The sequence below is a fragment of the Miscanthus floridulus genome, chromosome 1 (assembly GCF_019320115.1).
Source record: "Miscanthus floridulus cultivar M001 chromosome 1, ASM1932011v1, whole genome shotgun sequence".
Lineage (NCBI taxonomy): Eukaryota > Viridiplantae > Streptophyta > Magnoliopsida > Poales > Poaceae > Miscanthus > Miscanthus floridulus.
The window spans coordinates 170,470,772-170,484,807 of NC_089580.1; the positions used below are offsets into that span (position 1 = coordinate 170,470,772).

General features: G+C 45.6%; 2 protein-coding genes and 1 pseudogene across 3 annotated transcripts; 1 reads left to right on the forward strand and 2 right to left on the reverse strand.

Moving 5' to 3' along the window:
* Nucleotides 1-895: 895 nt before the first annotated feature.
* Nucleotides 896-1,800, reverse strand: LOC136548039 (17.9 kDa class I heat shock protein-like). Its single transcript, XM_066539697.1, has one exon. It carries the CDS (start codon nt 1,696-1,698, stop codon nt 1,222-1,224), a length of 477 nt encoding a protein of 158 aa, XP_066395794.1. The 5' UTR covers nt 1,699-1,800; the 3' UTR covers nt 896-1,221.
* A 122-nt stretch (nt 1,801-1,922) lies between these two features.
* On the forward strand, nt 1,923-6,571 carry LOC136548029 (cytosolic enolase 3-like; annotated as a pseudogene).
* A 1,651-nt stretch (nt 6,572-8,222) lies between these two features.
* Nucleotides 8,223-10,384, reverse strand: LOC136501976 (LIM domain-containing protein WLIM2a-like). Of its 2 annotated transcripts, XM_066497483.1 has the most exons (6): nt 9,860-10,384; nt 9,417-9,522; nt 9,280-9,317; nt 9,101-9,190; nt 8,911-8,983; nt 8,588-8,720 (listed from the first exon to the last, which is right to left on the reverse strand). In XM_066497483.1, the coding sequence occupies exons 1-5, from the start codon at nt 9,989-9,991 to the stop codon at nt 8,924-8,926; spliced, it is 426 nt and encodes a 141-aa protein (XP_066353580.1). In that variant the 5' UTR covers nt 9,992-10,384; the 3' UTR covers nt 8,588-8,720; nt 8,911-8,923. The 2 variants fall into 2 exon arrangements, with proteins under 2 accessions (XP_066353576.1, XP_066353580.1); XM_066497479.1 differs by lacking the exon at nt 8,911-8,983 and having other exon boundaries at nt 8,223-8,720; nt 9,860-10,375.
* Between the last annotated feature and the right edge of the window lie 3,652 nt (nt 10,385-14,036).

Here is a 14,036-nt window from a genome sequence, read left to right on the forward strand (position 1 = left end):
CCTTTGTTTCTTGGGAGACCTAGGGATTCAGGAACCATGCAGTACAGAAAAGGATTTTGGTCAGTGCCCACTTTCCCAAGGCCTAGAGTCCTCCAATCTCATGCAAGGGCCAACCAATATGAGGGTGGGATGCAGGAAGATTTCACCATTCTTGTCAAACAAAAGTTGCATTTCAAATTGACCAGCATGCCGAAATAGGGCCATGTTTAGTTGGCAGGAATCGGCGCCGCCTGAATTCCTGTAGACTACTATAGCGTTTTGTTTTTATTTGGTAATAATTGCCAAATCGTTGACTAATTAGGCTCAAAACATTCGTCTCGCAAAGTACAACCAAACTGTGCAATTAGTTTTTGATTTCGTCAACATTTAGTGCTCTATGCATGTAACGGGAAATCTTCTTTTTGCATAGTGCAAAGTTTGGAATTAGGGGTAAACTAAACATGGCCTAGAATGCCGACATGGAAGAATTCAAAGCGCCCACAGCCGACGCCAAAATCGACCAAATAACTAGCCCGTTTGCTAATGTTGACCAAATGACCCACCAAAGTAGCGTTGGGCATCTAATTCTATTCATTAGTGCATCGACAGGAACCCCAACTTACGTCGCACCCTCTAAGTTCAAAAGTCGAGTGATAAAAGATGGTGAAACGCAGCTACGATGACAACCACCATCATGATGGTCTCTACAAAGACAACCAACTTCACTAACATTAGAGAAGTTACGTTAGCGAAGGACATTGTTTTGAAACGGAGGCGGCAAATAGGCTAATCTTTTATGGATTATAATTAGCCTGTTAACGGATTCACGGACAAACCACTGCATCACTACGAAACATGAACTTCTCTAATAGTGACCGCGCCTTGCATACATATGAAACAGCAGTAACTCCTCTGGTAGTAAATGGGACTACCGACCTCTTATATCAGGATGAGATATGAAGGCAGTACAGCGACAAGAACATGGACAGATATTAAGATACCACAATGAAGACAATCTAGATACTCACGAGATACATCATACATAGACCACGACAGGGACTCTCAAAGCTAAGATTCAACACCACCAGGCAGACCAAAGAGACGCAGAGTTTCTGACCACATTCCTCCTTCATACCACATTACCACCATATTAGTGACAAACACTCATACACAGAACGACCGACGCGAACTGCCGCTTCCTCCAATCACGCAGGCACGACGACCGGACGTGCGGACCGATGTCTAGCCGGAGATCTGGATGGACTTCACCTCAGGCTTCTTGACGTCCTCCTTGGGCACAGTGACTGTAAGCACGCCGTTCTCCATGGCGGCCCTGATCTGCTCCGTCTTGGCGTTCTCGGGCAGTCGGAACCTGCGCAGGAACCTGCCGCTGCTCCGCTCCACGCGGTGCCAGGTGTCCGTCTTCTCCTCCTGCTCCTTGTTGCGCTCGCCGCTGATATGAAGGATGTTGCCGTCCTCAACCTCCACCTTGACCTCCTCCTTCTTCAGCCCCGGGACGTCCGCCTTGAACACGTGCGCCTCTGGGGTCTCCTTCCAGTCGATCCGCGCGCCAGCGAAGGCCGCGGTCTCCGAGCTGGTGGGCGGGAACGAGGGGAAGAGACCGCTGCTGCTGCCGGAGCCGAAGGGGAAGCTCTCAAAGGGGTCCCAGAGGTCGAGGGAGAAGGGATCGAACACGTTGCTGCGGCGGATCAGCGACATGGTCGGTTCGATTGTAGTCTTCCTGTCGACGAATCGAAGATTTGTGAGAGAGGTTCGAGCGATTTGATTGAGCTTCTGATCGAAGATTTGTTGTCTCTTCTGATTGCTAGAAGGGGAGTTTTTATAGAGGAAAGGCGATAGCGATGAAGTGGAAGTGGAGGAGAAAGTAGTTTCTGGAGAGTTCTCACGTGTTCGAGCATGGACCCGACGCCGCTGGATTCGAGCGTGGAGAATGCTAGAGCTATCCAGACTTCCAGTGGGTCTCTCTTCTAGATCGAAAGTAGCTGGGCTTCTGTAATTTTGTTCATGGGCCAAGGTCCGGCCTTGTGCCAAAAAACAATTCAGCCCAACATCAAAGAGGGCCCACGCGTGCACACTCGTCAGACCTCTCTGTCTCGTCGTCTTCCTAGTTCAGGACTTTGGATTCAGGCGACTCGCCGCACGCACTAGAGACGGCGGAGTCGTCGGGGAGGTGAGCACGGCGTGGTGAAGTCGTGGGGAAAGAAAAATTCCATCGCCGTGGCAGCCATGTCGGTGCAGGAGTATCTGGAGAAGCACCTGCTCTCACGCAGGATCGAGGAGGCCGTGAACGCGGCGGTCCGCGCCAAGGCCCCCGACCCGGTGCTCTTCATCGCGGGCCACATGCGGCGGGTGGCGCCCGCCGTGATCACGAGGGCGCGGGCGCGCCAGATCCTTGACGGGCACGGCGCGCCGGCCGTTGAGGTCGAGTTGCACACCAACAAGGCCGTGCACCGAGCATCCGCGGCCGGCGCGGGCGCGCTCGAGGGCGCCGCCGCCGACGCGGCCGGGGGCTCCGAGAGGTGGAAGATCCTCGCCAGGGCGGTCGCCGACGCGGTGCGGGTGATCAACGACAAGGTGTCGGAGGCGCTCGTTGGGATGGATCCGCAGCAGCAGGCGCAGATCGACCAGGCCATCATGGACTTGGACAAGGCGCGCCACAAGGTGGAACACTCGGAGATCCTTTCCCTTTTTCTCTCCTCTGCGGTTTTTTTCCCCCTGAATTCTGCATTGTCAAACCCATGCTATATACAAACAACTGATGGCTCCATATGCTCAAGCAATTCTTTACATTGGGTATAGTCAATTTAGGGGCAGTATGGGACACTAATTATTTCGGTTATATTTGACTGTTCGGAAATAATGCTGTTCTTCACTGTCTACTTGTGTTTCCACTTACCACTACTGCCTCAATTTTTTTGTATCTTGATTTCGTTCCATTATTTCTGGCAAATAGATTTTGTCCAAATGGAAATAGCTATGATATTGTGCGAAATGCAGGCTGAGCTTGGAGCAAATGCTATGCTGGCAGTGTCAATTGCAGCTTGCAAAGCTGGTGCTGCTGAAAAAGAGGTGCTGCTTTTCTGCTAAAATCATCATAATTTGAGAAATGTGTCATGCGGACGGCACAGAATTTTTATTGTCGGATCATTGAATGCTTGATGCTGTGCAGGTTCCACTCTACAAGCATATAGCAGATCTTGTTGGCAAAAGCGCTACAACTCTTCCTGTCCCTGCAATTACAGTCATTAATGGTGGAAAGCATGCTGGAAATGCTCTTCCCATTCAAGTATTCCTCCAAACCTTTAGAATCTGAGAAGTTGAAGGCATTATTCCCTTATTTTGTCCACTTGAGTCATCTTTTGCCTAAACAGAAACATATTAAGATAGTTAGTTGTTCATGTATATCAACATGTTTAACTGTAGTTCTGGAGTAACTATAAATCTTTCTTATTTTTAGGAAATTATGATCCTTCCTGTTGGTGCTAAGAACTTTGAAGAAGCAATGCAGATGGGTTCCGAGACCTATCACCATCTCAAGGTAGCCTTCGCTTCTAACATTCTGTGCTGCAGATATCTATATGTTAGCAACATAAGTGTTCTCCACTCATACTTGGTTCAAGATGTTCATCAAACATCATAAGATTGACTTCAATAACAAACTAATATTGCACTCAGCCTTTCTGATTCCTTCTCTCTTTTTTTCCCGTTCTGAATTTAGCTACTATTAATTCATTTGGGTTGGTTGTCGTTGAGGCAAATTACTGACATTACTGACCTCTTAGCTCTTACAAGTTTCGCCTTCAGACTACCAGAAAGGTTTGCTCACTTTTGTAGATATTTACTTACTAATAATTACTTTTACAGGATATTATCTTGGAGAAATGTGGCTCAGACAGCTGCAACATTGGAGATCATGGTGGGTTTGCTCCAAATATTTCCAGGCAAGTGAGAAACTAATTTACTATTTTCTGATATCACACATTTCTTGTTTTCCCAATTGGGGACCTACATATGGATTTCAATATGCCATATCTATGTTGCTTTATTGATGTTCAGCATATCTTAAGGCCTGGATCTTGTTGTTGCGGCAATAGAGAGGGCTGGATATAATGGAAGAATAAAATTGGCAATTGATGTTGCTGCTACTGATTTTTGTGTAGGTAAGTAGAAAAGCAGTGCATTGCCTATGCATGGACTATGTAAATGTTCAAAAATTAACTCTCTGAATAAAAATTATCAAACAGACTATGAAATTTGGTGATAGGATGTAATCATTCTGCTGCTCTGGTTGTGTCTGCTTACTGGAAGAATTTCACGCAGTGTTTTCACTTTTAGGCCCCTATCCATATTATTTGTGCCTCAATTTTTCCGTACTGTCATCTGTTTGTTTAATATTGTTGCTACTAAATACCAGAACCAGCCATTGCCATTGAAAGCATGCTGTCAGAACCACCTAGCAGGAATCTTGTAACGATAAAGGGCGTACCCAGTGCAGAGAGCTCCCGCTTTGTGCGGGGTCTGGGGAAGGGTGTCAGTGGCAAGCCTTACCCTCGCCTGTGCAATGCGAGGAGACCGCGACTCGAACCCGGGACCTTCCGGTCACAGGCGGTAAGACTCTACCGCTTGCACCAGGCCTGCCCTTCAATCTTGAATTCGGATGTTTCTACATATTCTACTTGCATTCGGATGACCAGATACTGAACAATCTTGAACCTTAGAAATAGTGAGCTTGAATGTTAGTTGACTCTATAGTCAATGCATTGGGTTCTTTTGTATTTGCTATGTGATGAGTTAGCTTATGGCTATGTTCACCCAACTCTTTGCAGGAAAAAAATATGATCTGGAGTTTAAGTCAACAAAGAAATCTGGGCAGAACTTCAAAACTGCTGATGATATGATTGTGATCTATAGCCAGCTTTGTTCAGGTATCCCTGAATTGTGGGTTGGCATCATCTTTCTTTTTCTTCTATGTATTTTAGTTTCATGAAGCATATAAACACAAGTTTGCTGATTTCTTCCCTCCACTTTCTGCACTAGAGTACCCACTTGTCTCCATTGAACAGCCCTTTGATAAAGATGATTGGGAGCACTCAAAAAAATTGACCACTCTAGAGCTGTGCCAGGTGATTTTTTCTTCTAACTTTCAGTTATTAGTTCTAGTTCGTGAGTAGCTCATGGTATGAAATGTGTACAGGTTGCAGGGGATGAGTTGTTGATGTCTGACCCCGAACGCATTAAGCGGGCAGTTAGTGAGTACACTTGCAATGCTCTTGTTCTCAAGGCAAGTATCAAGTCATCCCTATAAATTATTTCTTATTGGGGCTAGTTTGTGTTATATATCCATGTTATTGTAATAGTTCGAGAGTGACAAGTAACAGTACCACATGACATGTAACTCTGGAATTAGGCATGCTTTATTTCACAATTATTTGACAATATTTGGATGCTCATACTGATTCTTTATTAAAACGCTACTCTTCCTTCTCAATGGTCATTATAAATGAAGCTTTGTGTAGTCTGAGTTGAGTTGTAAGTTTATTTATATAGAACAGTGTTGTATTCAATCTGAAACAGTGATACATTTATCATCCATATATTATTTGAATTTGCTGAAAGCTGAGAAACTTGCAATTAAACTAGTAGGCTGTAGCCTCTAGGCACATTATGGTCACAACCTCTTGCTTGCACGTGTATTTTCATCACAACCTTGCTCCCTTAAAGTCCATATATGGTTCTGTTGACGGCCTTTTTCGAACACGATTATTTCATAGGTTTTGGCAGGAAATATACCGCTGCTGCAAAGTTTCTATATTCCTTAGGGGCCCTTATTATACCTGTTGTGTTTCTTGTCATGTTTAGTTTGTCAATAACATTTTATATATATGCAGGCAAATCAAGTGGGCACTGTCACTGAGGCCATAGAGGTTGTGAAGCAGGCAAAGGATGCTCATTGGGGTGTGGTGGTGTCACATAGGTCTGGAGATACTGAGGATTCTTTCATTGCTGACCTGGCTGTTGGTGCTGCAGCAGGACAGATCAAAACCGGTGCCCCCTGCCGTGGAGAGTGTCTAACTAAATACAATCAGGTTTTTCTTTCTGTTGAACCCTTTATATTTCTATGCGAGTACACAGCATACACACCACCATGAATACAACTGACTTGTGGTAACCTTGCAACGTTGACTTTGCAGCTGCTTAGAATAGAGGAAGAACTTGGAAGTGAAGGCATCTATGCAGGGGAGAATTGGAGAACTGTAAGCACGAGCTGATCTGTGGTATCATTTGAGTTGCGGGTAGAATTGGAAATCTTGACCTGCCTTCGTATGTAGCCACTTAACTTTTATTTGTTGTCTTGTCCAATTGCGTGTGCTCATCCTCAGCAAGGTGGTCAAATGCACCATTTTGTACTAGATGATGGCATTGTTGTAAAAAATATATATAGTGGATGCAGTGGTGGGGTTTACATTTTTTATGTTGTTCAGCTTGGATTTGTTTAACTTGTGTATATAATGGGTTATAAACATGAGTACAGAACTTGAGAAGATGGTTTAAGAAATAGAATTGAGTTACATTCTAGTATAACTGGTCATTTTTCGGATCTCATAGTCATATAGTTGATGCACTTCAAGGTTATGAAACTATTCGGTCGGGCTCACGTCTCTGGCTGAACTACAGGTATGACCTAAACCATTTGCATGAGTGCATACTTTTGTTTTTTCAATCAACTTTGCCTAGATGAGATGAATGCCTAATAAGCTGGTTCACAAGCTCTATACTGTGGACAGTACCGTATGTTTATGGTTTAAGGCAGTCACAATTGATTTTCCAAAATCTTGGTCCGCATAAGGGTTTTTAAATCCTTTTGAATTAAAAGGTGGAAATATCTGGTGCACAAGATAACAGGAGTATATATGGATGAACATATACACAAAATCAATCTAGCCCTTTCTATTTATTCTGACTTCTGAGTTCTGAGTGGCGCATGCGAATATTATAGGCGGTGTCAGCAACTTCAAAGCCGTGAATTATACCATTCAGAGTATGCATGTATAATAAGATGATGTAAGTAGGTCGTATAAGGTGCCACATATGATTTATGTTGAGACGGAGGGAGACCAAGAGGGCAGAGGAAAAAGAAGTGAAACTAGCCATAAACTTACAGCCGGCTTATGCTCGTGCTTCAAGAATCTTTGTGAGAGTATGATAGGTCAGATATTAATAGTGTAGTTATATCAGTAGTCAACAATTACATGAGTGAGCTATTAGAAGGTTGTAAATGATATGGTAACAATATACAACTAGCAGTTATCTGTGTTATTATTAGCCATGTTCTGATTGCTCTTCTGAGGCCAGTCTCATTAGATAGTTTCATGGTCTTTCTAAGACAATGAAACTTGGATGAAACACTAATTTTCAATGTAAAGTTTCATTCTATAGTTTTATAGGCATTTGATTTCATGACTCATAGATAATTGATAATCGTGTAAGAGAGTTTCATCTCTTCTTAAATACATTGCCATGTCCTCAAAAATGCCTATTATGTGGCAACCTACTTAATGCAAATGAAACTCCCATGAAATCCCACTGAGACTTGCCTAATCTCGGAAAAAAAATCCAGTGCATACTGGATGCACCCACCGGCTGTGCAGACTCACTCTGGATGTGCGGCACACAGCATCCGACGCCCCACAGCCCGCCAACCACGGACCATGGTCTGGAGGCTGCAGCCGAGCGCGTGAAAGCGCCTGGAGGCGGATGCACCAGATGTTATCTGTTGTCCACGTGGCGGCAGATCAACGTGTATGTACCGAGTCTCGGTGGATACAGTATCACCCAATTTTTTTCCCTAATCTCACGGGCATTTCAATTTCCAATGTTCCATTTGCATCGAACATGCTTAAAGCGTGAGGCACTCATGTCAGTGTGCTCTAAAGCATGAGGCACTCATGTCAGTGTGCTCAGCGTAATCCAGCAATACGGCAGTTCTCTGCGCACAAGACTGTACAAGAACAAACTCGGCCAGTTGAAGTGTAACCGTTAACCCTGCCTGGGAGAGCTGCTTCACTTTCCCTTTCCGGGAGGCAGAAACCTCCCAAAACAGGGTGGCTTTTCGACCTATATATAGAGAAGAAAGTTCACTCAACCAAAAAGAACCTTTTAGTATGACCATCCACCAAACCAGACTGCATAGTACCCAAGACAACAAAACAACAGAGACAATATATCGATCAATAAGGGCAAGGTACCCGATTTCATTACTTGCACAACAGTTTCAGTGAAGATTTCACTACTTGATGCACAACAATTTAATTGAAAATGACAGCAATTCCATGGTTCACCGATGTGATCCAGCTAGCACAGCAGAGGATACCAAATTAGATCAGTCCGGTACCTCAGGGCATAGATGGAATAACATACAGCATGCGGTTTTAAGTAAAAACAGGAGGCTTCCCAACTCTCGCCTTCAAACCCCCACTGTTGAAATGGCGCGATCAGGATGAATCAGAGGCTGGTTGTTCTGGCTGTGCTTCAGCAGCGCGCTTGACCGACGCGCACTTGATCAAGTGGTTGTAGCTTCCCTTCTCCTTGAAAAGTTGAGAGAAATGGTGTTTGCAGTAGAGGATGCCCTCCAAGGCTGCATAGTTGGAAGGTGTAATCGCACAGCCCCCGTGGGAGCATTTGAAGCATGACTTATGGTAGGCCTTTTCTTCAACTGTTACCTGTGCAATATTTTTAACAGCCATGCATTAGAACCACTGTCCACATGTTTTGCTGGCTCAAGGAAAGCGATCAGAAAGAGTTTTGATGACCAATGTAAAGGCAATCAAGAAAGGATAATTAGACGAATTAAGATGAACGAAGATATAATTTTATTGTTAAATGGAGCAAAATTTAGGTTGACAGCACGACCTGGTTAACATGACTAGAAGGGGACAAATATTTGTTCAGTTGTGAAAGCCATTGAAACCCATGGGGATTGATCCTGAGACGTTCCATAGCAAATATTGACCTTGATGAAATACTGAATTCGATGCCTACATCCCAAAATTTTGAAAGGAAATAATGAAAAGTAAAAAAAGCATAATGTGATCAAAATTACCTTCTCAAGAGGATATGCGGTTTTACCGCAAGTCGCACACTTGTCTTGTGTTCCTGAAAACATCCTTGCAGCTTTGCTTGGTGATCTGGTCTGGATAGCAGATTTTGGACAAAACTTATCACTTCTCCATTTCAAGAATACAATGAGACAAAAACTAATGCGTACAGACTGGCACTCACCAGCTCAGGGGCCAACTTTTCCGGAGTAATCTTTGCGGCTGAAAGAAGTAAACCACGAGTACATCAGTGCATCAGATCACAGAAACACAAAAACCTGCATTTTCATGTCAATGATTCGGCACTGAATGAAAGCGTACGTGATTGCGATTGGAAGCTCTTGTTGTAACTCCCGGTCTCCTTAAACAGCTGCTCGAAATGGGCCTTGCAGTACGGCACTCCTTCGAACGAGGAATAGTTGCTCAACTATCAAAGGCGAAAAGGATGAAGACGGAGATTGTCAGACCTTGCACAACTGCTTATCTTTTGCCTAGACATACATCGACAGGTCGTCCTAAATAGAAGATCAAATAAGAGTTTTCATTTGCATCGATTTTCTGCCCAATCCTCTCTGTTTTACCAAGTTAGCGAATGGGACAACCATGATCTCTCCTGGGCACAGAATTTTCCTGATACTAGGAAACTCGCACCAGATCCGTTCGCCGCAGCAATTCGCAGATCTACTACCCGATGCTACATTGCATTACCCTACAGATCCATCCACCTACCCCATTAGAAGAGAAACATGGGCAAGGGAACGTACGGAGAGGGTAGACTTGCAGTGCTGGCACTTGAAGCAGGAGCGGTGGAAGACGACGCCGTCGGTGGAGAGCTGGTCCATCGGGTACACCGTCTTGGTGCACACCTTGCACTTCTGCTGCGTCCCGCTAAACATCTTCTCCCGATCACCGGCCAACCCCTCTCTCCCTCTCTCTGTCTCACGGGTCGTGGCCGGCGAGATCTGACTGAGAGCCCGATCCGGCCTTGGCCTGCGCGCGCGTGGGCGTGGGATGAAGAATGAACACCCTCCCCCGGCGTCCCGATTGCCGCGCTTATATACGCAGGAGCACGAGGCGCGATTAAGCGATGGAATTATGACGGGTTCGTCCCCCTCCCCCAGCTCGCTCGCCCGCGCCTCACTTTAGCCGCGGCGGAAAGGAAAAGGCAGCAGCAGCAAACAAGCAACGACGGGGGATGTTGGAAACCTCATGTTGGAATCGGATGATGGAGGCACAGCACAGCACAGCACAGTGCCGTGTTGCTGCTCATTAAACTAGTGAGCAATTATTACTACCACCATTAGTGCGCATTCCAGGAGGAAGCTCCGCGCACAGGATGATGTGAGGGCTCGGATCACTGGTGGCGGGGCCACCAGAGGGTGGGACCAACGTGTCGACGAGTAAGGAGTTCCGCAGCTGCGGTGGGGGGACCGGGAAGAAGTACGGGAGAAGCAAGCACTGGTCGCATGGGTGGAGGGGCGAGCGGGACCCAGGCGTCAGGATCTGTGGCGTGGCGCCGTGGCGGGCAGACGAGATATTATTGCGCGGGGCCCGGGCAGGCGTGGTGCGGCCCACGTCGGCCAGCCTTTTCCCGGCTGCCTCGTCGGACTATATATCCTCTTGTTTCTGCGTCATTGGCAGTTTGGCTCGGCACCGGCTAGCTACAGCTACAGCTACAGCGCATTGCATGGCAGGCATTGAACGAGTTTTATAAACAATGACTAAAAGTATTATTGACTAGTTTCGTATATTCAACTCATAGATTATACGTTTGACAGGAGCGCTCCAACCGAAACGAACAGGTCTCTCGCGACTCGCGCTCTCCTCTCTCTCTCTCACCTTTTTTCTCTCCAATTTTTATTGAGACCGAAAGGACGAGGCGTACGGTACTCGTATGCATTTTTGATACGCGCACTACTGTAGGGAGGGTGGTTGACAGTGGGGCCGATGGAGGAGCGTGTCGTGCTCGTTGTTGGGCCGGGTCCGTCACGGTCATGGCGGCGGCGGCACGCGCCCGCCAGGGGCGTAGGCGCGGAGCAAGGGCTTCTCCAGTCGCGAAAACAAACCGATGCAACGTCCTACGTGTCACACACACGAGTCGGTTGATTGACTGAAGCACATCGACCCATGAGGAGAGAGAAGAGTCAATGCAAACTTTTGCATCGCTTCTTTAGTGAACATCAGCAATAAATAATATTTGGTTTATATTGATTTATTATGAGAAAAATATATTATTGGTTCGCTAAAAAGTATTACTAAAGCAGTGTTGACCAACAAAACCGATTTCTTCATCCGGTGAAGGGTCAAGGAGAGGTTGTCTCCTCTCCTGCAGCTCTCGCGTGGAGGGGCCCTATGTCTCTGCTCGCGTCGACCACTGTAGGACAAAGGTGGCACACTCTCTCCTGAAGAAGGAGGTGTTTAGGCAGAGCTCCTCCTAAAAGACTCTTCTAAAAGAGCTAAGGCTGTTTTGAAGGAGTCATAAATTAGCTTCGACTCCTCTATTTTTCTCTAAAAAATAGATCCTCCTGTAAGTCATTTGGAACGGGCTCCTCCTAAAGAGCCGGAGCTAGAGCCAAGAAGAAACCCTGCCAAACATGCCCTAGATGACTCATCATAGTACAATCCATCTGTTGCACCTACTGTACAGCTCATTTTTCGTAACGTGTTGCTTTTACAATCATGGTTAGTGTACTTGCTAAATCATGCACGACATTATGGTTGGTAATACTAATACAGTGTAACTAGTAGCTAGATAAATGCCAAATTACAGCTTCATGTTCCATTGTCAATTGCCATCACCGACCAAATATTCGCTATAATCTTTGTAACGAACCACTATTTTAGCTCATAGCCAATCACAGCTAAGTGCACTGTAAAGAAAATCAATTACAACAAGCTAGACAGTTGGCACACTTTGATATTAAAATGCATAAGTCAATTCTTATCCCTTAATAGTGTTTATGTACACCTGTAGACCAGGTTCACTCCACAAGAATTCAGGCACCATTCTTTTTTCATACACAGGTACACGAGTACATACACTAGTACACATATCACTGTGGCTACAGTTTCACCCACTTGGTATTAGTTTATGCAACAGATAGACGCCCCGTTTGGTTTATCTTAAATCCAGCTTGTTCGGTTTTTTTTTTTCAACCGAAACAGTATTTTTCTTTCACAATATTTTAGCCAGAACAGTGTTTTCAACCAAGTTTCAGCAAACCGAACGGGACCAGTGAAATGACTTGACTAGGCTGAGACTTGAAGTAAAATATCTTCTATGAGAGATGCAGAAGAGTAGTAGAAAAAAGAGCTCGCTCAGCAAAGGTGAAAGGAGCCTCGCCTCCATCTCTTCACTCAAGTTGAGGCCAGCAGAAAAACACCTCCGCTCCTTACTTGAAAAAACACCAACTTTTTCAACAGCATGAGATGCTAATTTGATCACCGTACATAGCGACATGGGGTGAAAAAAGAGGCTGACCAGGAGAGGAAGCCACGAGAGATCCCAAGTGCCTGCAAGCAAATCAGGAAGCACATTCGAAGTAATCAAGACCTATAGGAGGAGTGAGTGTACGAAGGAAACAAGCCCAAGATTGGAGCTAAATATCATCAAGATTAAGGTGAGGTTTCACCTACACAGCCTAGAGAAATTTTTCCTTTGTCTACCAAGAGCACAGAACACATGCCAAGGGGACAAATATTGACTGTACTAGTTTTGCACATCAAACAAACACTAGACAATATGTTCAGGTTGCAAGAAAAAAAATGGGCTAACTGTTACTAGAGCAAGAAGTATTCCCGTCGGTGTTTCAAGTAAACACCAACAAGTAAATTTCTAATATTGCGTGTCTGGCTCGGATGGTGTGCTAAGAGGACACAAGGTTTATACTGGCTCGAGCGGAATGTTCCTATGTCCAGTTCGTTGCTCCTGCTCGTGTTACTAGCACTGAAAAGTTCATAGTAGGGGTTACAAATAGGCGAGAGAGGGACAAATTCCAAGTCTCTGGTGGAAAGAACGAATGGGTACCGAGAGCTCGGTCGCTGCTCGGCTATGTGTTCGAGGTTCGATGCTAGTGGTCTTGATCTGATGCGGTGCGATGTGTTCTCGTCTGATCTCGTGCGATGCCCCTTAATGGGACGCTCTGCATTCCCTTTTATAGAACATGGGAAAACACGTGTTACAACGGGAGAAAAGAGGAGAACAAGAGGGAGAGAAAGTCCTTCAAGGTCGTCGGGCCTTTCTTTTCCTTTGTGCGGCCCCCGCTGACATGGCTGGTGGTGACAGGAACATCTCCATGCCGGACGCCTGTCCGCCGATGATGCCATGCCCTGACATTGTTAGCGGATCATCACGTCCCACTCCACCCCGGCGGGCGGCACGGTGAACCAGCATGCTGATCAGCGGCCGTACAGGGAGTAGGCAGTATAGTGACCACGCGTCTATCACTGTGGGCGATGTGAGTTCCCTGGAAAGACATGTTGTGGTAGAACCGTCCAAAATAATACACCTTCAGAGACGCTCGTCTTCCACCAGACACTAAGCACCCCGAAAGCATGCTACGTCGGGCGGGTTCTGTCAAGCACACCCAAAGGGAGAGCCCGAATAATCCATATTTTTTCCACAGGATCCAATAATGAGAACGAGTTACAATACTTAGTCCATTTCATACATCCAGAGTTCTTAGAAATGTATTATTACATTACCGAATTCAGAGTGCGGAATATTAAACAGCGGAATGAAAATAATCATCTATCGATAATAAACAAGGATCCATCTATGCCCACCAGAAGAATCCTTCACACAACGGCTACTCCTCAAGCAGTACCTGCAACAGAGGTAAATAAACCCTGAGTACACAATGTACTCGCAAGACTTATCTGACTATTGGGAATAATTTCCCGACTCCAAGGGATATGATAAGCTTTATGGTTTGCTGGGTT